This window comes from Larus michahellis, chromosome 5, assembly GCF_964199755.1.
Source record: "Larus michahellis chromosome 5, bLarMic1.1, whole genome shotgun sequence".
Classification (NCBI taxonomy): domain Eukaryota; kingdom Metazoa; phylum Chordata; class Aves; order Charadriiformes; family Laridae; genus Larus; species Larus michahellis.
Genome location: NC_133900.1, coordinates 71,338,797 through 71,359,902, shown reverse-complemented (window position 1 = coordinate 71,359,902; position 21,106 = coordinate 71,338,797). Strand labels below are relative to the sequence as shown.

Below are 21,106 nucleotides of genomic sequence, written 5' to 3'. Positions count from 1 at the left end.
AACATTGCCTGTATTAAGCTTTCCAGCAAAAAAAGAACTGCATTTGAACAAAAATGACTGAAGGGAGAAGCTGAAAACTTCCCCCCCGCCTTTTTTTTCCTTTTTTTTTTTTTTCTGTTGCATGACAATGCAACAGGAATTACTACTTAAAAAAAAATAAATAAAAAAAAATCTGCTGGTGTGTGTTTCCTGTTCCAGTTTGTTTAGTCACAAGTCTGAATTAGATCTCTCTGTTGGTTGGTTTCATTACTATAAACAGGTCTTGTGCTTTGTTTCAATACATCAAAGCCCATAGCCAGGCACAGACAGGTAATGTAAAAGGGGGTGAGAAAGTTTACAGTCTTGCTTCATTGTTTCTTTAAGCCTTCCAGACAACGGTCGGAGGGATCACCCGGAGGTTAAAAGAAGGCTTGGCTGTTGGTTGTTTTTTTTTTTTTTTATAAACTGGTTTCTCTTTTGTTCCTTTTCTAGAAACCGCATGTAACTTTAGGTCAGAAAAGGGTAAAATGTGGCACTTCTTCAACCAGCATTACCGCTGCCTTGGGGTAACCGGATCAGGCAAAGGTGTAGGCTCCTCTCCCTGCTATGCTAACGCCGGCAATGCGGTACTTCAGGTGAGTACCAGCGGTTTATTTCGTTTCAAATCTCCATCCACCCGAAGGATGCAGATGCCTGAGGAGGGTATTTTCTCATGACTGACACTGCCAAAAAAAAAATCACTGGTTTAGCCCTTTAAAGATAAAAGGGAATCACTCCCTCCCACAGCATTTTTACTAAAGCTGCTCTAAAAGTTTTCTTCCCTCCAGCCTTTGCATCTCTCCAGGTTTCCCTCTCTTTTCTTCCTTTCTTTCTCTCTCTCTCTTTTTTTTTTCTTTTTTTTTTTTTTTTTTTATCTGCCCTCTTAAAACAACAGGAATGCTGCACTGGCCCTCAGCCAGCCAAGGCTCAGTGAGCAGGGTAAAATTTCAGTTCAGATTTACGGGAAGGTGTTGGGAGTAAAAATCTGGTTTGGTGAGTTTAAGGCAGGGAGTAGTCAAAAGACAACCTTGCTACTGTGAGTGCGGAGAGAAAGGGAGGAGGAAAGGGGGGGGATAAAAAAACCACACACACCCAGGCTGTGGATGAGAGACCAATTTTTCCCTTGTCCGAGTTTCAGTGCATGTTCCTGAGCTCTTAGACCTTATCAAGTTTGTAGGCAGAAAGTCGGGTCTGGGAGTGGAAGAGCCCTGTACTGCTGGCCAGGAGCTCAGCGTCCCGCTCAGCGCCCTGGAATGTGCAGCTTAGGGCAGGGGCGAGCAGGGGCTTTAGCTTAGCTGGTACTAATTGCAAGTTTTAGTGCTCAAAAACTCTGTTTAAAAAAAAAAAAAAAAAAAAAAGAAAAGAGCAAAGAGCCAAGAGAGGGAGTTAAGGCTGGGAGAGCTGTTGCTCCAAGCAGCAGCGTGAGGAGTTGCTCAACTCTCGTTTAGCAGCGGGGTAGAAAGGAAAATGCATTAGGTTGCTGCCCCGAAACGTTGCTGCTGCTGCGAATGGTGCTGGGCGCTGAGGCAGGCTCCAGGTAGGTACCGTCACTTTTTGGTTTGCTCTGCTCTTCCTGTGTCCTTACCTGAGGCTTCACTCTTCTGTGATTGGGTTGACAACATAAGAGGGCAGAAGTTCGCTCAGAAAATACATTTTAAAATATTTTTAGGGGGAACAGGCAAACGGAGAGGACTGCAGAGATTCTCGGTGGAGTTTCGGTGACTCTTTCCAAGTGACAGATTCCTGGTGATTCTGAGGAAAGATGACAGATGAGAGGCAGAAGTAGGTATTAAATAAGGACAGAGAGAGAAGTGATCTGCAGATCTGAAAGTTTTAAATTAAACGATGTATGTTTCTCCATGGCAAAGAGAAGCCACAGCGTGACATGCCTAATGTCTTCAGAGGAAATTTTGGAAAGAGTATTTTGTTTGTATGGCTGTTTCTTCTTTTTCAACATTTAAAGTACTGTAGTTCATGTAGAAGGTGGAGTTGGGGCACAAGTGACAGAGAGGTGACAAGAGGGCTCTGAGATAGGCTGCCGTCTGCCAGTTTGTTATAGACATTAGCATAAGAATGGGATCTTATCTGGGAAAAGTTTCTGATGACCATTTAAAATACATGTATCGATCAGGAGGTCAGGCATCTCCGTCACTCTGAGGTATGTGCGATTAGATGAGAAATACCAGGGACTCCGTATTCATGTTAAAAGAAATAACTGATTTTTTTTTTTTTTAGAGGGAAAGCTACACAGCTCATTTCTTCTTAGGAATTTAAAATAAAACTTTGAGCTACAGCCAAAGTATTCTAATAGTTAAAGATCACTGGGACCTATAAGGTCACAAAATCCCTCCTAAATTTTATCAGCTCAAGTGGGCTGACCTGGTAGAGGGCAGAAGCGTCAGACCGGGCTGAAATGAGCCGCCTGAGGCTAACACAAATTGAATATCGGTGCCTTTGTGTGCCTCCTAGACTTTGCAAACGATAATTTGGACAAGCCGGCAATTATTCTTCACCAGTCGAGCCAAGTTCACATGATGCGAGAGGGGGAACTGGGGCGTCTTTTGCAACCAGGGAGGCAGCCAGCGGCTGCCAGCGGGATTGCCAGCGGGAACGCCAGCGGGAATGCCGGTGGGATTGATTGCCGGTGGGATTGATTGCTGGCGCGCTGCAGGTGCCAGGCCGCGGGGGCGAGAGGTCACCCGCCGTGTTAAGCAGAGCCTGGTATACAGCTGGAAAACTGGAAGGCAACGCGTGCTCTGGGAGAGGAAACAGAGATAACGCCAGGAATACGCCGCTGTTGGGTGTCCGGCAGGCTCGTAGCACGAGTGCTAAAGGGTAACAAACTGCTGTCTGGGAGATAAATGAAGAGACAAACACTTTTCTTGAGCATTCGTTCTCTCTCCCCCCTACTCCCCTGCAAATTCCCATCCCGGGAGAGGTTTCTCTCCTGGCTTGTTTTAGAGCCATGCATCCTGAAGGAGCTGAGGGCAGGTGCTCCCACCTTGCCTCCCCACCTAGGGAGACCCCAGCTCCCTCCCCTGTTTTTGGATACCAGCCTCTTCTGAGACACGGGCTCTGTGCCCTCGGTGGTGCTAGGGAAATACCTAGAGCTGGCTGGCATGTAAATACGGTTGCTAATCATTTCCGTGCGTCCCTGCGGTGGCCCAGGATGCGAAACCTTTGTTTGAAGTTTGTGAAAGTAAAGGAATGTGCTGCCTCAAATACACCAGATTAAAAAAAAAATTTGAAAAACTTTGGAATAAAAGTGTTTAATATAAGCAGTGAAGATGGCAGAGCCTTCAGGGAATACTGTTTCCGTGGAAGTTTGGTCTGAAACCTTGACCTTGCACGGCCCACACCCGGCTGGCTTTGGCAGGGCTCTCCCTGGCACTAGGATCTGCTTTTGGGTCTGCCCAAATTTTGGGGTCTTAGCTTCTTCCACATGGCAGAGCCCCCTTGCTCCTTTGCTACCACTCTGTGAAATGCTACACCTTCTGCAGAAACCGTGAGAGCACCCAACAGAAGGCAGAGGGGTTTGATTTTGCTTGTTAGGATGTATTTTTTCCACTGTCAGCTGTTTCCCCCTGTGAAAATTAAGACCGGTAAAAAAAAGTTGGAAATAATGCTTTTTTGGTAGCTGATTAAAAAATATTTAATCCTAGCAACATAGGTGGCAATTCTAACGTGTAAGTCTATGATGGCAAATCATAGACTTATTGTTGTCTCTGACTACCAGAGAAACTGGTTCTTATGGTTTTAAGTGTATATTGAAGTCCTATTCATTGGGTTGGCAATGATATATTCAAAATGTATTAATATCCTACAGCTAGAGAAGATCCAGGGGTTACTCTGGAGTGGGTATGCAAGCACCTGTTGGTTTACTGTAGGAGCCCACAGCAGTATTAGAGTGACAAACTCCAGTGGATATTATACTACACTTCAGTGGATATTATACTACACTTATAGGTGAAGCAATAATATAATCTTGGCTTTTTCATTTAAACCGCTGGCCCTGATCACCTGTGCATGGTTTCCCAAATCAACAATGCTCTGATTTATTGAGAAATGTAATAGGGGAAAATATGTGCTCTTTGTGAAGAAATGTTGCCAGATCCTGTTCCTGTTGAAAATAAGAAATCAATGACTTGGATGAACGTAAAGAACAGGTTTGCTTTGTGGCCAAGAAGCAAATCTGACAGACTGACTCTGAAGGGACTATCTCTATGCCTGTGGACGGGTGTATGTAGTCGTTTCTTTCGTCAGCAAGTTCAGATCTGCAAATTACCAATGACCTAAACCCACAAATCTGTCCTTATATTGTAGTCGAGTCACTTTGAAATTTGTTTCATATGGGGATTTTTAGGTGCCATTTTCAAGGTTGTAAAATGGATCCTGTGAACAGGATATTTTTGTGTTCTGCTTTAGCAGCAGGAAAGACTCCGACCTTTGTCTTTCCAGTAAGAGGCCTAAAATAATATTTCTTTCTGCTGTTGGGTTGGTTTTTTTTTTCCAATAAAATGCTTCTGGGTACACCTAGCTCTTGCCAAGATCAGGAACATCTCAGTAGCCTTGCTGAGACAATGCAGGCTTTGTATAGCTATGGCTGGTGGGGTTTTGGTGACACAGTAAACTCAACAGAGCAAAGCAACTTCTTAGTAACTGCAAAGCTGCCTACCTGATATTTGAGGGCATTTTTGTCCTTTCCAATCTTTCATTTGCCATGATCACAAGTAAGAGTTCATTTGAAAAGAAGAGAGAGGTTTTGGATATTTTTTAAGAGCGTGTCTTACAAAATGTACTTAGAGGCTGGATGTTATCTTTTACCTAGCTAGGTCATAAAGCTGAGACTAAATCAGCACAGATGGGCTTGTTTGGCACAAGATGGATAGAAACTAGAAATGCACGAGAATTCTCGACCAAGTATGATGAGACACCAGTAACTTTCAGCTATTTCCAAAGTGGGCATGGTTTAGCCGGCCACTGACCACTGGAATGCTCTCTGTCCTAGTTGCCAATGGGAGGGCCATTGGGAGATTTACTCTGGAGAAGCACCACCCCAAATGATGTAGCTCAGGATTTGCATTCGTGTTTTGGCCTTTTGAGTACCCAGTGGACGTGCTTGAGTTCTACCTTTGAAATAGACTGAAACACTGTCTCTGCATTTCTCTCTTTTATCAGAGAAACTTAGTACACTCCACCACAAGCCAGCATGTAGGTTCAGCCTCAGCAAGTTGAGTTCTCAGTAACATTAAAGACGTCATTAATTATTGCACTGTCATAGACCTGGGATTCCTGACCGGGGTGTTGCTGCTGCGTGTGTACCTGCTCGGCAGGCGGAGGGCAAGGACTGTCACTGCTGTGCAGAGTATATGCATGAAATACCCAACAAGAGGCAAGAGATGGGTCAGACGTGGGGTGGAGCACCAGGAAATGGTGAGAGGGGTCAGCTGGGTACAGAGCAGGCACAGCACGCTGGCAGCCCTGCTGCCGTTGCACTATTCCGGCAGCCCTGCTGCTGTTGCACTATTCCAGCCGCAAGGGAGAGATTTTAGAAGGAATTTAGGAGAGATGAGCAAAGCTTCTCTGCAGTTATGACCAGGGAGGTAGTTCCATGGAGGCGTTACAAGGGAAAGCAGAAAGGTACTTGATGGGAAGCATAAAGTGGGTGTTCAAAAGCTGCAAAAGTCACCCATTTGCCACGCAGCTCCACCTGCCTGCGCGAGCACCGTGCATAAGGACGCCTTTTATTTTATTTGTTAGAGAATGGAGAGCTGGTCAACAGAAGCACAAAAAGGAGCAGCACACTCAAAACATCAGGCTATGAAAATGATCCTTGTATTAGTATTTGGAAGATGAAACAGCAGATCAAGATTGCAATTATGAAAGCAGAGAAAAGGATGTCACCTTTACTGAGCTAATGCAACGGTGAGGCCCTGGAGAAGTGTTTTAGCTGTGAGGGCAGATAGAATAGGCAATGTCTCTGACGTGTAAGTGGAAAGCATCAACAGATCTTAGCTGTATCTTGAGAGCAAGGCTGCCCAAATACAAACTGTGCCCCGCCTGCAAACAGAGCCAGAATTGTCACTGCGGAAAGGAGAGAAAAGACATTTCGGGTATCCCCTGAGAGTAGGGTTATTAGGGACTCTGTTTTATCCACGTTGAGCTGGAATCGATGGCTAGGCTTTCATCAGCCAGGCTTTCAGAAGACAGAAAAAGTGGCTGAGAGTCACCAGCTAGACTGGATATTATGGGAAAGCAAATTGAAGGAAATCGAAGTATAGGGAGAATTTGCAATTGAACTCGGTAAATACCAAGACGAGGGTTAAAAGCAAAAGAGAAGTCATCAGGGTTGATGGAGTGGAAATCACAGAAAGGCTGAATGGTGGGACATAATGGGGGAGGCTAATGGATGGTGGTGAATGGGAGCACTTGAAGGTTAGTGCAGGGAAAATTCAGCATTAGAGAGCCTGCAGTTTGAGCAGTGCTTGCTGAATAAATGGTCTTTTTTTTATGAGTAACAGAGAAGGATCAGGGCAGCAGAGGAAAGGAATGGGTGAGATGGACACAGCATGACAAGGGGGTGGTATGGGTCATCAGCATAAATCAGCAACAGCGAGAAGAGAAAAATGGAGAAACAAAACTGGAGGAGGAAGGTGGTGGACATGCATGAAGGGGAGGTGTCTGCAGGGCTGGAAAGGGAAGGGAGCAAATGAGAAATGAGGGATCCTTGTAAAGAGGAGGAGGAAGGAGAAGGCGGGGGGGAAAGATCCACTCATGGAGTATAGTCTGATCCCAGTTAGGGAAAATCTGAGACAGAGGTGCTTCATCAGGGTTTGAAAGCCTTGCTGTTGAGGCAACAAAGTTTCAGGACCTGGGTGGGGGGAAGTGTGAAGAGACTGTGGCTAACTGAGGTCCTTATAGCTGAAGTGTGTGCTGGGGTGAGAAACAGAGGGTGTGAGGACTGGGCAGGCGGCATGCAGGGTGAGACTGCGGGAGCTCTCAAGGTTGGGGAGGGAGGAAGAGCCGGAGCTGGGAAAAAAGGCACCAAAGGCAAGGAGGGAAGGTACAGTCAAACACGAACGTGCACGCAGGGACATGTCCTCGAGATGTTTTTACAACAAAAGAGCACGTTCAGCTCACCTTAATAAAATATTCACATTATTAACATGACTTTAGGCCATGTCCACGTCATGTGCATACTTCTGGCTGTAAAATTTCTGTTGGCTGTGGGTGCTGCAATTTCACCAGAGTTCATGCACTGGTACCCACATCCTACTGTGAGTGCTACTCCTCATGGGGACCGTTTCACTCTCATTACTACTCCCATTAAAGATAGCACTAATAAGGTGCCTGAAGCTCACAGGAGCATAGTAAAGCTGCAAGCAGAGAAAGATTTCGTGGGTGAGCGTATTCAAACTTCTGGGACTGCAGTACAGTCTGTGGGTCTTGAAGATTGACTCTGTCCTTGGCTTCTTGGCTTCATGAAGTGGACAAAAGACCCATCTTATCTGACTTGCTGAATGCACACGTTTGATGAATGGGAAGCTGGAGGCACCTCAGGCTGGATCAAGGAGATCTGAACGTGCCCACTGTTCCTGCCTGTGGTGTCTTACTCAGTGTTTATGAAGTAAACAGCGTGAGGAGATGCTGATGGCAAGGTTGTTTGCTCACCCTGAGCACCCAGGCCCAGGGCAGCTGCAGATGTACCCAGCAGTGCTGCACAGCCCCAGGACCCAGGAGGAAGATTCAACCTGGTCACCGTCCAAACACGCCACGGTTGTCCTGCAAGGGAAAAAAAAAAAAAAGTTATTTTCATAGAAGCTAATTGTATTGAGCAATTATAAACAAAAAGGCTTCTACGTGCCTTTTCCACATACTGAAGTCCGAAGTCTCGTCTTACCTGTGTGAGTCACAGGTCAGACTGTACGTGTGCAGGAGAAATCTTCCCAAGGGCCACAGGGGTGGTGAGGGGTGTCTGGTACATGGGGAGGGTGCTCTGCCTCCTGCGGCAAGTGATCGGTGGGAACGCGGTCTGAGATGGGCAGCAGCTCCTGAACATATCTGTGGCTTCTCTCTTCCTCACTGCCTTGTAACATGCTAGCCTGCAGCCCCTGGAGTCCTTACTGATATTGGAAAGTCTTTTCTCTGACCTGTGTTTTACCATGGGTATTTACAGGTCCTTATTCGAGGTGCTGAGAAGATCAGAGACCATGTCTTCCCATGTTCAATTTTTGTTTCTCTCGAAAATCCTGGTTTTCTGCAGGTATTCGTCTGCAAGCAGCAAGACAGACTGACAAACAATTTATTTTTTACTGTCTGCTGACCTTATGAGTCTAAGTAAGAAAATTCCTGTCGGAATTCCTGTGCAAATTCCTGGCCATTCCAATGGCCACCTGCCTCGGGAAACTTTATCAGCTCACTGTCTGTTTGATATATGGGGCACTGTATAAAACCTACAGTTCTGAGGGATGTGAAATGAACTGCCAGAAGCCCTGAGCAAGCGCAGTTACGTATTGCTGAACTGGAGGTGCTGGTGGCCTTAGCTGTTGGCTTTCTCATCAGAATAAGAGAAGCCCAGGGCAAACGACTCTTGCTCACAGAGCAGTTCCAGGGCTTTTTTTCCTCTAGCTACAGCATTAGCTGGGGGCTTTTTGATTCCTGTCATCTCCCAAAGTTGGGTTTGTGGTGATGTGCTAGCAGGAAGAGAGGCACCATTAAAACACGTCACGGATTGGAGAGAGGTGTGTTACTTGCGATCCTGCTAGCCCCTGGGCTGTGGGGCTGCTGCGAGCGGGCTGTTGGCACTGTTGTGGTGTCCATCCCATTGGTAGAGCAACACAGCAGAGGGCTGAGCCTGTTCGACCAGCCTCAGCTTGTGACTTTCCTGAGGAGGCTGAGACCTGAGCCAGATCCTGGCATTTTCATCTGTAGATAACTGAACTTTTTTTAAAACAAAAAGAAAAAATAAAAAAAAAATTATATTTTTTATTTTATGTATGTATATGTTATTACACTCCTTGTGCAAATAGTAGCCTTTCTTCTACAGTGGTGTCGGTGACCACTGACTTCAGTGAAGTCAGTAAAAGTGCTCTGTACTTCTGTAAGGGCAGAGAACAAGGCTTTGGTAAGTTTAACTTTGCAGCTGTTTGGGGAATACCTTGGTGCTTCTAAACAGATGTAGGCTTCTCTGTATATGCACAGCAGGTATCAACACAAATCAGTGTCCGTGCTGGATTTTTCATTCCCAAAGCACTCAGTCAGCTGTCAGTGTTTAGTTACCATCTTTGTCTCTGGTTTAGGGTGATGATCTTGATGGGATCATTTTCCCTCTGTGCCATAGTTTCCCCACCAATAGATGGGAAATACATGTTTTTTTCCTCTCCTCTTGTGAAACAGTAGAAACTCACTTTGAGGAGTGCCATAGGACATAGGCTGTTAAAGAACATATTGCGTATATATAAAAAGTGATAGGGATGCACCTGCTTCTAGTATGAAGCATGTCTCCCTCTTTTTATTTTCCAATAGACACAACAGTTTTTTTCTAAATAAATAAGTTGTGTAAAAAAATATAGGGTCTCCAAAGAAAATTAAAGCAAAACTGCTGACAGTGCAATCTACTTACCTATGGCCAGTGTAATAAACTTAGTTTTATGAAAAATGCAATGTATCCGCAAGCCTAGAAGGTTATATTTGCAATAAAGCTTCACACTGGTAATAGTGGAAATCAGTTAAAGACCACAGCTCTCTGTGAATGCTGCGGGTACGCAAGGCACAAAGTGTACAGGGGAGTTGTAAGCTGGGGTGTAAGTTTATAGTATCTTTGGACACACCTTTGTGTTTTTAATATGTAGGCAACTGTATGTTCTTTTTTTCTTGTACTCCAAAGTAATCAGAAAGGATCCTGCTGCAGTTTGGGAGCTGTAATCATGCTATCACACAGCTGATAGGAGCCTATCTATCCCTGTGTGTGCAGTCATGCCCTAGGAATACCCACAAACGGGTTGGACAAACCCTTTCTAGAGCTAAAGCTGGTGCAAAGAGGATTAGATAAGCTTCCTAGTCGTTGTTGTGCAAGTTTCTTTCTGAGTTCTGGGTTCAAAGCAAAACTCGGCCAAAATGACAGGATTGAAACTCCTTGGTGGCCGGACTCCCTCTATCCATACAGTGCGATACGGCAGTCATTGTGCAGCACCTACTGCTGACTCACTGTTTCCCCATCCTACCATCTCTGCCTCAGCCTTCCAGCTCGGGTGACAGTGTCTGGGGCCTCCATGCTCTCCGCTTGCTCTGCCTGTGTCCATCAGTGAGTCTGGGGCCATGGCCGGGGATCCGGGAGTGGGATGCGTGTTTGGAAGGATGCAAAGTGAGGGGTTGCTGAGCAAGGAGTCTGTGGAGCACCAGGGCATACACAACCCTCTTCAGAGTGCAGCACAACTGGAGGCAGAGATGCCAGTACTATGGAAAAGCAGAAGAGATGAACCCCCCCTCCACCAACATCAGGAGCTGTGAATGACATGCAAGGGGAAGGAACAAGGTTTTAATTTTCACCGCATTTCTGCATTCTTCAAATCTGGGTTCCAGCCAAAATGCATGAAAGGCTTAGTTTCTGCCTTACCTCTGACAAGGTCTCTGTGGCTCCTAAAACAAGCACTGTAACATGAATGATGTGAGATGAGCAGCATTTTATTGCTCCTTCTACACATCCAAACCATTTCTACCACATTTCCTCTTCATCTAATCTTATCTGTTTCATGTTGCAATCCTTGCTGTGCTTCCCTATTTCCAAATCAAAGCACAATCTTTCTGCAAAAAAAAACTCGACAGATGCCTCCATTTTGAAGTGTGGCCTGTTTTAAACAAAGAACATCAGTTAGTTGCTAACTCATGGGTTTGTTAATCCTTACCTGGAAAGTAACCGATGCCAAAATCATTGCATTCTTAAAGCTCTTGCAAACATCAGTCACTGTTAAATAAAAGTTTCTTCTGAGTTCACACACACTATTGTATGTATACGTGCAATAGGGTGTAGAACAAGCTAGGCAAGAAGCAAGAAGCATACAAATGACTGGTTTTGCAGAAAAGACATCAGTATAAAGCTTAGGAAACCTGGGTTCATGTCCCTGCCTTGCCACAGAAAATGGCACAGATGAGTTAACAACAGCACAGTTGAGTGGGTCATTTGTGGTTGCTGTGGATATCTGTTCTGTGGTTCCTGGTCTCTGCTGGTACAGCTGAACATCCCATCGGGTTGTGAGTTCTTGCAGCAGGATCTGCTGTGGCCCATCTTTGGGGAGCTATGGCACATCTCAGGGGGTTTTCTGCATGTTTGGTTTACACCTCCATTTTGACAGTGTTGGGCAGTTGTTCAGGGAGAGCCCCAGGGAGGGATGAGGGAAGGTGCCGATGGGCTGGACACCTAACCCAAACCTCCGCCAGCCCCTGGGCTCCCCGCCTCAGCTCCCCTTCCGAGGGGCTGGGTGGGATAAGTCCTGCGTTTCTGCTTCAGATCACTGCTTTCGGAAAAGCAGTTTGAAACGCACCGCTAAAGGGCCTGTAGCTTTAGTATTAATAAATAGATAGAACTGTTGTAGCCCACTCCAGAAAAACACTGTGCACACAATCTTACCTACAGAGATCTGCTTCAAGTGCATGAAACTTTACATCCAAAAGTTCCCATTGTACAAGCAGATGTAAAAGGAAGAAGGCAGAGCAGCTCTGGTTAATAAGGATGCCTTGCATTTTCTAGTAGGAGACTGTTTTCAGCTGTCGTTAATAGGGATGCCCTGCATTTTCTAGTAGAAGACTATTTTCATTTGCTTGTAATTTTGCAAAGCTTTAAGTCCCTGGATTGAAACATTGAAGGGCAAAATGTCTGCCTGAGGCCTGTGAATTTTTCTGCATTTGCCTGGGTAGAGGCCCGAGAGTCGCTTAACCTAAAATGATTAGACTGTTTCTGAAAATCAAAGTGGAGAATTTGCTCTTTTCAAATTTTTGCAATGTCTTCTTGGGGCTGTGACTTGACCTTTAGCAGGGAAGTGGGGCTTGCGCAGAGGTACCCAGGTTTAAGCAGGATATAAACCTTTGAAAATCACAGTTTCTATGCGCTTAGTGGAGACTCCAGCTTTTAACATCCAAGTCCGAGAAACCACTGTTCACGCTGCATGTCTCCAGTCTGAGCAAGAGTTTAGTTGCAGGGCTGGTGCAAGGCTGCTGGGCTCTCTGCCCCTGGGTGCAATAGCAGGGTGTAGGGCATCTAAAGGTTAAGGAAGCAAAGGGACAGGTACTGGGGCTTGGGGCTGTGAAGAGCAGGCTGGATCTAGGAGCAAGGGAAGAAGAGAGAGAAAAGGGACAAGGAGGTGGGAGAGGGAATACAACTATCTGCCTGGAAAAGCTGATGGAGAGTCAGAAGGCTGATGGAAAGAGGGACTTGAGGGGATAGCCCAAATGGAAGGGACTGAGAGCTGGTGGCTGGGCAGGGAGACAGCAGGGTCTGACATGGGGGGGCTGCAAAGGGAGCCGTCCGGGCAGGGGAACTCAGAGTGAGAGGTAATGACTGGAGGGAGGTGATGGTGTGAGCCTGGGGCACTGGTATCGGACAAGGGTGGGAAAGGGGAAATGGGGCAGGTCATCCAAGGATCCTGGATGGAGCCCGAGCCAGAGCACTTGGGAATGTGAATCCAGGGCGTTTCCCAGCAAAACCTTTCCCTCGGGAGGCTGGAAGGAGCCCCTTGCTCCTGCCTCTTCCCTCTCCTGCTGCTGCTGCCAGCAAATGCCGGGCTGGACTGCTGTCCCGCCTCTGTGATTTGCTCAGTTCCTTTGTGGAGCAGAAGTCTGTTTGGTCAATCTCATCTGCCACCCCTCCGAGTGACACACTGGTCAGTAGGATGCCACATGATGGAATTTGGGGTTGGGTTCCAGCTTGCATCCAAAAACAAAATAAACATAAAAGCTTAGGAAAGAGTGGACAGACTCAGAAAAAATATAAAGTGTGTAATTCAGATAGTGCCAGATTTATAGTCTGCACAATCCTAATTTTTCTTCTGGTAGTTTTATTATAGTACGATCCTGGGTTTTTGTACAGTTGGGTTTTTTTGTAGGATCCTTCCCTTATACCATGTATGAAGAGGAAGGTGGTCAGTGAGCAATTCACTTTAGGTATTTTTTTTTCTCCTGCTGTTCAGGATGTAAATGGTTCATGCTCTTGCATTTTTTTGCTCTGAAGAGAGATTTACTACTCTTTGGCTTTTTAATGGTGTTCACCTATAGTATTTAAACATTTCACAAGCAATAATGAGATAATTGGCACAAGAAGCATTTGATACTCATTTACTAAAAACGTAGGGACACAGAATGTAAATTAAGAAGTTTACCATAGTTTTGAGTGTACAATTTAGGAAGTCAGGGCCAGGCACAAGTGAACTTTTTTAGTTAAAGGTCATCTTCACTGAAAAATATGCTTTAGGATTAACAAGCTCTAGCTATAGATTTGTGTCAAGCTTAGCGTGTTATTTTGGGTGAGCAGAAATAAACATATGCAAATAAGTTGAAGTGCTATCTACGCATTTTCCAAATAATGCAACTACATTTTCTTGCTTTAGGATGACATTTCATTTAAAAAGTTGACCAAACTTAACAATAAAAATAGGGTAGAGAATCCAGAAAGGAAAAAATAAATTGCCTCCTTTTTTTTTTTTAATTGCACTTCAGCTAGCGGTATGAGTCAGTCACAGTGCTTGCCTTATGACTCTATTTTCCAGAAAACTTAGTTTTGCTTAAGATCCACATGTTCGAAGTGCATTTCCCAGCAAGATCACTTGCAGCTCGAAGCACTCTGCTTCTGCAAGCAAATTGCATCTCAGAAAATGTTCCCACCCCAAAATAAGGAACATGCCGTTGGTGACCATCTGTACAAAGCTTGGTTTAAATGACTTGGCCAGTGATACACAGGATCCATGTGCAGAATGAGGACAGAAAGCAGTAGTCAAGAGCCTGTTTATCTGCCTTAGCTACAAGTTCCCCTTTCTCGCAGTGCATCAGGCGCCACGTTCCCTCTGATGTCTCTGGGAGAGTTGTGGGGGCGGCAGCCACCGTCATTGCCCAAATCCAGCTTCTCTTCTGGAGCAGGGACACCCTCTGCCCTGCACAGTGAGTGAAGGAGGCCACCATCTCCCGTGAGGGTTCGGAGCAGTGTGGGATCCATTTTTACAGCACCCAGCTTCCAAATATTGGGTGCTCCAGGGGACCTCTGACCCTTCTCAGGGAGGAGCAGCACATTGCAGCCCTCGCTTTCCCCTGCACAGGTCTGCAGCATTCTTCCAGACCTAGGCTGGCACCTTCCCCCAGTGAAACACAGGATTGAGGGCAGTGGTACTTCTTGTCAGGATGGAGGGTGCCCAGGGAAAGCACCACAATGCTTCAGTCCCTTCTGAGCCAGAGAGCCTACGTCAGGGTGTGTGCCCAGGGGCAAGCAGCTGGAGTGGGGTGGCACCATCCTCCCTTGCTGCTGCATGGCTGGGAAGCTGCGGGGCTGGGTGGAGAAACCACAAGAAGAGACATCCTCACCACCAAAGGCTAATTAGGTTTTGGGTTGGGAAGAGGGAATCCCAGGGTGTTGTGTCTGTACCATGGCTCATTTCTGTGTTTTATCCACATTCCTGCACATCCGTTGGGTAAAAGAGGTGGGAGCAAATGCCAGCTTCTCATGGGCGGGGGTCACTCACACTCTGAATTGTGCTGGTTTAGGGGCTGGTTTCAGGATGGTTCTGGATGCAATGGTCCCACAGGCATCCCCGCTGGCAGGCTGGTGAGCCTGGCTCCACAGGGCAGGTGAACAGCATCTTGCAGGGCTAGCCTCTTTCACTGACATTGTCACAGCTGGAAAACCAGCCTGTGGAAAATATAAATGAGGCTGGTGTCGTTAGCATGATAAGAAAAGATAGGAGGATAAAGAAGGAAGAGATTATGGAAGACAAATAGTGAGAAGAGTGCTAAGGACTGGGGTATTGCCCTTGCTAGGTCTCCTAGCATTAGACATTTACTCACTTAGAGAATATGTCCAGAACGGCTCTGACCACCACATCACACTTCTTCTAGAGATCTGCTTAATAAAAAGTGGTTTGTAAAAGCAAGAGTCCAGTTCTAGCAATCCACACTGTACTGCCAGGGTGTTTGGCTCTCCTTTTCCTGGTGGGTGGTAATTGCAAGTGATAGTTACCTGATGTTAAGCTGTTTTCAGGTGAGGAATGGGAGATTGGTAGGAGACTGAGATGAGACTGCTCAGAGCAGCCCACCACACAGTCCTGTCTCTGCTTTGCACTTTGCCTTCAGACAGGCTAGGGCTGAGGTGCAGCCATGCAAGGGGGCTGCTTCCCCTCCATCCCAGAGCCATCCCAAAAGCCTCTGTGACTGGAAAGGTGCAGGATCAGAGCCTGAATGCATTAAACATCCCAGCCAGCATGAACTGGCAAAGATTTGGTTCTTCTAATGCATCGTTCTGAAGCAGAAGCAGATAAAGATGTTGGTTGCACTAGGTACTGCAGATACCAGACAGAAAGACAGCCCCATGTCAACCAGCTTGAAATCCAGAGTCAGAAACCAAGCATGCAGAGGAACTTCCCTCACACGTAGCAAATGGCTGAAGATATGAACGAAACCTCCTGTCCTGAGTGGGCTGAAACACAGCAGGTCATGCTGCAGCCTTCATTAGGCAAGCTTGAGTTGTGAAGATGCTTATGAAAACTAGTGGGTGGATGATTCACAAACAGAGAAAAGGACCAAAAAAAAAAAGCAGAAGAAGAGTTTGCAACCCTCTAATAGGGGACACAGCGTTTAAAGTCTTCTCCTAAGCCGGTGTGGCAGCAGTATATTCCCTTTCACGCACATGCGCCCAAGCTCATTGGCACTTTCTCTTTTTCTGCAAGGTCACCAGCTTTGAGGAGGACCTGCAATGCATGGCGATAGCTTTGTAACACGTGATGGTAACTTTTCAAAAAGTACAGGACTGATGTTATCATTTCATGTCTGCCCATTCTTCTGTTCATTTAATGAGACGATCATAGAGAATGCAGGCCACCCTCTTTTCATCTTCAAAGCTTTGGTCAGGTCTGCAGTACAAGCGTTGGCTGGCCCAGCAGTGTTGGCCAGACCATATTGAATTCCTTCTCCATGTGCTTCCCTGCTGCTTTCCCACACCGACAAAACTAGGGGTCATACCCGACCACCTTACCAGGAAAAGCTCCTCATCTGCTGGCCAGATTTTGCCCGTATGGGCTGTATGTGCAGTGTGCTGGTACTACGTAGAGGGAGAACACAGCCTGAATTTTGTGTGAGCCTTGGCAGCTTGCAGCAGTGACCACCCAGCAGCAGCTCGCCGCCACCTTGGCTGTCTAATGGTGTCAAAGAGAGCCTGCGTCTGCTCTGGTTATGCCTAATTAATTGAAAGTGGTGAAAATCAGCACATGGTTTCCTGGCTTTCAAAGCTGAATTGGCGTCAACCCCCTTGGAGATAACCTGCGTTATTATTGGTGTACTTGAGCAGGTTTTTTCCCTTTGTATTCTCTCTCCATTCAGACTTTGATTTAATATTCCTTCCCTCCCTCTGTTTTGGTTACTCTGTGTCTTAGTGCTCAGAGATTTCCTACCCGTATATTGAAAGCTTTTAATGAAGAATTTCAGCAACACTCTGAGTTACCAGTAAAAGCCCTCTGCAGATTTTGACAGAAGAAGGAGTTATATGAAATTACTTCTAATCTCTTTATCCTTGTCACACCACTCTGCTATGCAGTAATACACCAAAGAATTTCCAGAAACCAAAGGTTGGCGACTTACAATACCTACCGACTTGGTTGAAAAAATAAATAATAAAGGAACAGGGAGGTGAATTCAGTCTGCTCCTGTGTTAGCTGGGGGACAAAGGTGGGGGAAAGTGAAGAGAGAAGGCTGGAAAAAGTAAATGCTTTCTCAGTTTAATTCTTTTTTTTTTTAAATAAAACCTTGAGGCCAAGCAAGCCATTTCCCTCAAAAGTTTAGATCATGTTCTGAAAGCTAAAAAATGAGGCGCTTTGGTTGCCTATATCATGGTAGCTACCAATGGCACATTGTTAATCCCTGTTAGAGTGGCAAAGCTGCAAAACAAATAACAATATGTCCTTGAGTGCACCAGTTCTGTGCCTGACAGGTTTTCATTTTTCACGCCGTTGCATAATGCTGGCACGCACATACGACACGTAGCATACGAAACTTTCTGGATAGGGCTTGGTCCTGCTTCCATTCAAGTCAAGGGCAATACTCTTCCAGCTCTCAAAAGAGGCAAGGTCATGGTGTGCGCCGGAGATGACCGCAGCCGACTGGGAAGCCAGGCAGCAGTATTTCAGAGCAGGTCAGCTGTCTTCCACTCCAGTCTAATCCCACCTGCACTTGTGCAAGGACTTACCTTTTGAAACCCCGTGGCAACTAATGGCTATCGCCACTTCCCTGCTGTTTCCTCAGATTTATTTCCTTAAAAGAAGAAAAAAAAGAGAGAAAAAAAAGGAAAAAAACCCCAACCAGCTATTATTTCCTCCTGAGACACACAGAAAACAATATATTGATTTTCTTGTACTTTGTGTTCGTCAGTCTTAGCCAAGCATTGTGTGTAGGTGTTATGTGATTAAAAAAAATAAGATGAAATGTGGGTGGGACTGAAAATGCAGTTGCTATTATTCATCTATTTATGCCATCATACACGTGTGATCAGGCTGTGATCTTGTGCAGCAGCCCAGGAACCTACGGATTGCTTGAATCATCCTTCTGTAAAAGGGCCAGCAGATGTGTTATTTAATCCTTCTACTAGATCAGCAAGATCTGTGTATACTAAATTTCTATTTCATACCTACAGCCAGCAGCAGCCCACACATGTGATGAAACATCAGCATAGAAATCCATACCTGTACCTTTTTTCCTTACAATATGCAAGCTCCTCAGGATTCCAGCTGGGGAAAAAAAAAATTGTGTAAACAACACACTTACCAAAAAGTGAAGATTTTGTAAAAAGAAAACTATTTGTAAGTTTGGCTCAAGTTTGCAAAACAATCTTATCTGTGTAAAAATTAAAATTCCATGGAAAATATTTCCGTTTTTCTATTTGAAGCGCCTTATGTGGAAAGTGTAAGAAATTTTAAAGAAGCACTACAGAAAAAAATAAACTGAACTGAAATGGATTTTTTAAATTTTGTTGAGAAAAGCAAGGAAAAACAGTCTGTGTTGTTTCCAGCGTCAACTTGTGATAGAAAGAAAAAAGGTTGTTTACACACCTCTACTTTTGATACTTTCACCTTCCCAGAGGGAGTGACGATGTGTCACTGGCACTTGACGGCCAAGCCGCCCTCAGCTGGTTTGAGTAGGGAGTTTTTAGATGGGAATTCAGTTCTCTGCTCCTTCAGCTCCGTGGAAACTTACCTGTGACATAGGCAGACCATCCAAAAATATTAGGTATAGATCCCTTATCGCGTTTTTGCAGGCTCAACCACATTCCTGCTTCCATAGAAAGCAGTTCTTCTAGCTGCAGGCAGTACAAACTTGTTGCAGTGCTAATTATTTGATCATCTGCCCCAATATTTCCAGATGTAAAAGATTTCTTTGTTTTGCTTGTTCAAGAAGGGGTTTGGTTTTCTATCTCTGCTCCCCATTAGCTACATCTCTGCTAGTAAATTAAACGTGCCCAGAATTGCTCCCTGGCAGGGAGGCCGATTGCCTCCAGAGGAGGATGCTGTCTCGCCCACCAAAACCGAACGGCTGCACCCAAACTGGGTGCTGGGAACAACCCAGAGCTCATCCTAACCCCAGCGTGTGCCTGTGAGAGCGGTATCTGCCTCCTGGTTTGGACAACTGGTATTTAAATGACATGGGCCCAAAAGTGTCTCAGGGGCTGTTCTGGCCCTTAAAGAGTCCTGTTGGTTTCCAGCGCCCAGGAAGGCTTGCAGACATGATTTAACTTAATTTACTTCGTTAGAGGTAGTTCTTACATCTCCCCCTTCCTTATTGGCCCTGATCAGCACAACAGCCTTCTTTCAGAGGCTCCAAAATCAGGTGTATACTTATTATGTCCCCAAGCAAAGTATTTACATTCAAATAAAAGTGCAATTAGTGCTACCAGCATTAGCAAGTGTTCTAGAATGAGGCTGGTAGGAGAGAACGGAGCCATCAAGATAAAACCCTGGGATCCGTGGGATGTCTGCCCAGGAAGAAGCAGTAAAACAAGGGAAAATGACAGGTAGCAGCAGATGCAGATGGGCTGCTGGCTGCTGCCGAACCGAACAGTCTCGCTGGGAATGAAGTCAAGAATTTCTGAGCAGGCATAAGACAAGAGTGTGTTTTCAGAGGGGGAGGAGGAGTCTGGAGGCTCTAATGGCCTATTTTTGGTGGGGTTTTTTTGGTAGGGAGGAAACATTTGTTCAGCACAAATATGCTGTGGGTCTAAATTCCATTTTCCTTAATCTCTCCTTACTGGCGATGCTATTGCAAGCAGTTCCTTATCGGTGGAAGAAAACAGTTGACTTCGGAATCCCGTGGAAACACAAAAGAACATAATTCTTTGTAACCGAGACCCCATAAAGGGACAGGGTGGAAAGTCATTGAGAGCCACTGACTTCCCAGCTGGTCAGTACAACAGGAATGAGAGTCAGCTGCTTTCTCAGTTTAAGAGCAGAGAATCCTGCTGATGAGAGTTTGGAGGTACGTTGTCCGTAGCCAGCTTATGCCGCTATTTGTAGATACCTGTATACTCAATGGGCTTATGGTAATAAGCCTATAGCATAACAGAAAATACCTCCATTTCCTTTACAAGAAGAATACTGGAGATCAAACAATTTTAATTGAAGCTTATTTTGCCATGTAGAACAAAGTCTCCCCCTGTTACAAGGCAATATTGAATTCAAGGGAGACACTTTTTTTCTACAGAATATACCTGATTTAACTGTTATCTGGGACTTTTGTTTCACAGATTAATTTTGTTATCCACCTCTCTCACCCGCACGCACTAGGGTAGCATTTTGAAGAATTAACAGCAACAACTTTGTTTCTCAGTTATGTCTAGTTTAACTAACATCTAATCCTCTTAGCTTTTATACCTTCACAAACAGGGATTTGTTTGGCTAAAAACTTTTAATTAGCCCAATCACATGGAGCAGGTATTTAACAACCCCAAGGCAAACCCTTTTCAGACATCAGAGTTGTCTCACCACCAGATTGGGAGAGCTAATTCTAGGAGCCCCGTGCTGCAAGCTGCAGAACTTGAATAACAGGGTTGGTGAGCAGCTGGCACCCAGTTTTTCTGCATAAGTGGGCAGCATTCTTTAATGGTAACTTGCCGGCTCCAAATATGGTTTTGTGATCCTTCAATAGCCCCTAGTCTCTACTCTACCTCCAAAGGAGCCCCTTGGTTTGACTTTGCACAAGTCAGTCCAGCTCTGAAGAGACCAGAGCATCTTCTCATGGGTTTGGTAGGACTGCTGAAGACCTGGCAGGTCACTGGAACAAATAAATATGTGAGCAGACGGAGCGAGGATTGTGCCAGCTGAACTTTTTGATCTCAGTAATTTGAATCCAGAAGAAAGTTTGCTGGAGCAGCATAGGGGTCCTAACCCAGGAAGCACGGGGTCATTGCTGTGGGGCAGACGAGGCTGGGGAGGGGACACTGATGCCCGTGGGACCCGTGCTCCTGCGGCGCGTGAAATCAAATGACGGCAGGAGTGGCCAACACAAAGCGGAAGAACGGACAACGGTGAAAAAGCAGGAGGGAATGCTTGTGTAATATGCTAAACGTTTAATTATTAACTTGAGACTAGCTCTGCCGCAGGACCAGGGCCATGGCCATGCAAAGCCCACGGGTGAGTGTACATAGCGATTCTCTGATCCAGGCTGTTTCTCCAGCAGTGTCTCTCAGCAGGGATCCTGTGAAGCTATGTGGAGCACTTAGCACTGCCCCTCAGGCAGGTCTCTGGGGGAAACAAGAGCAATATTGTGATCAGCTGAGACTGGAGGGGAAGACTGCGAGCGGTTGCTAGCAGGGGTATCGCTTTGTTGCACTTTTCCAGCTGTAAAATCTTCCTCT

The 21,106-nt window shown here is 45.7% G+C and overlaps 1 protein-coding gene across 4 annotated transcripts in view; it reads left to right on the top strand.

The window, feature by feature from the left end:
• Nucleotides 1-210: 210 nt before the first annotated feature.
• Nucleotides 211-21,106, top strand: part of RBM47 (RNA binding motif protein 47) — an 80,524-nt gene continuing 59,628 nt past the window's right edge. The window contains exons 1-2 of one of the 4 annotated variants that reach the window (XM_074587863.1): nt 211-309; nt 472-614. In XM_074587863.1, the coding sequence (XP_074443964.1) occupies nt 586-614 (29 nt within the window). In that variant the 5' untranslated portion in view covers nt 211-309; nt 472-585. Of the gene's footprint in view, nt 1,556-21,106 lie in introns of all 4 variants that reach the window. The other 3 variants (XM_074587862.1, XM_074587861.1, XM_074587864.1) reach the window with 3 other exon arrangements.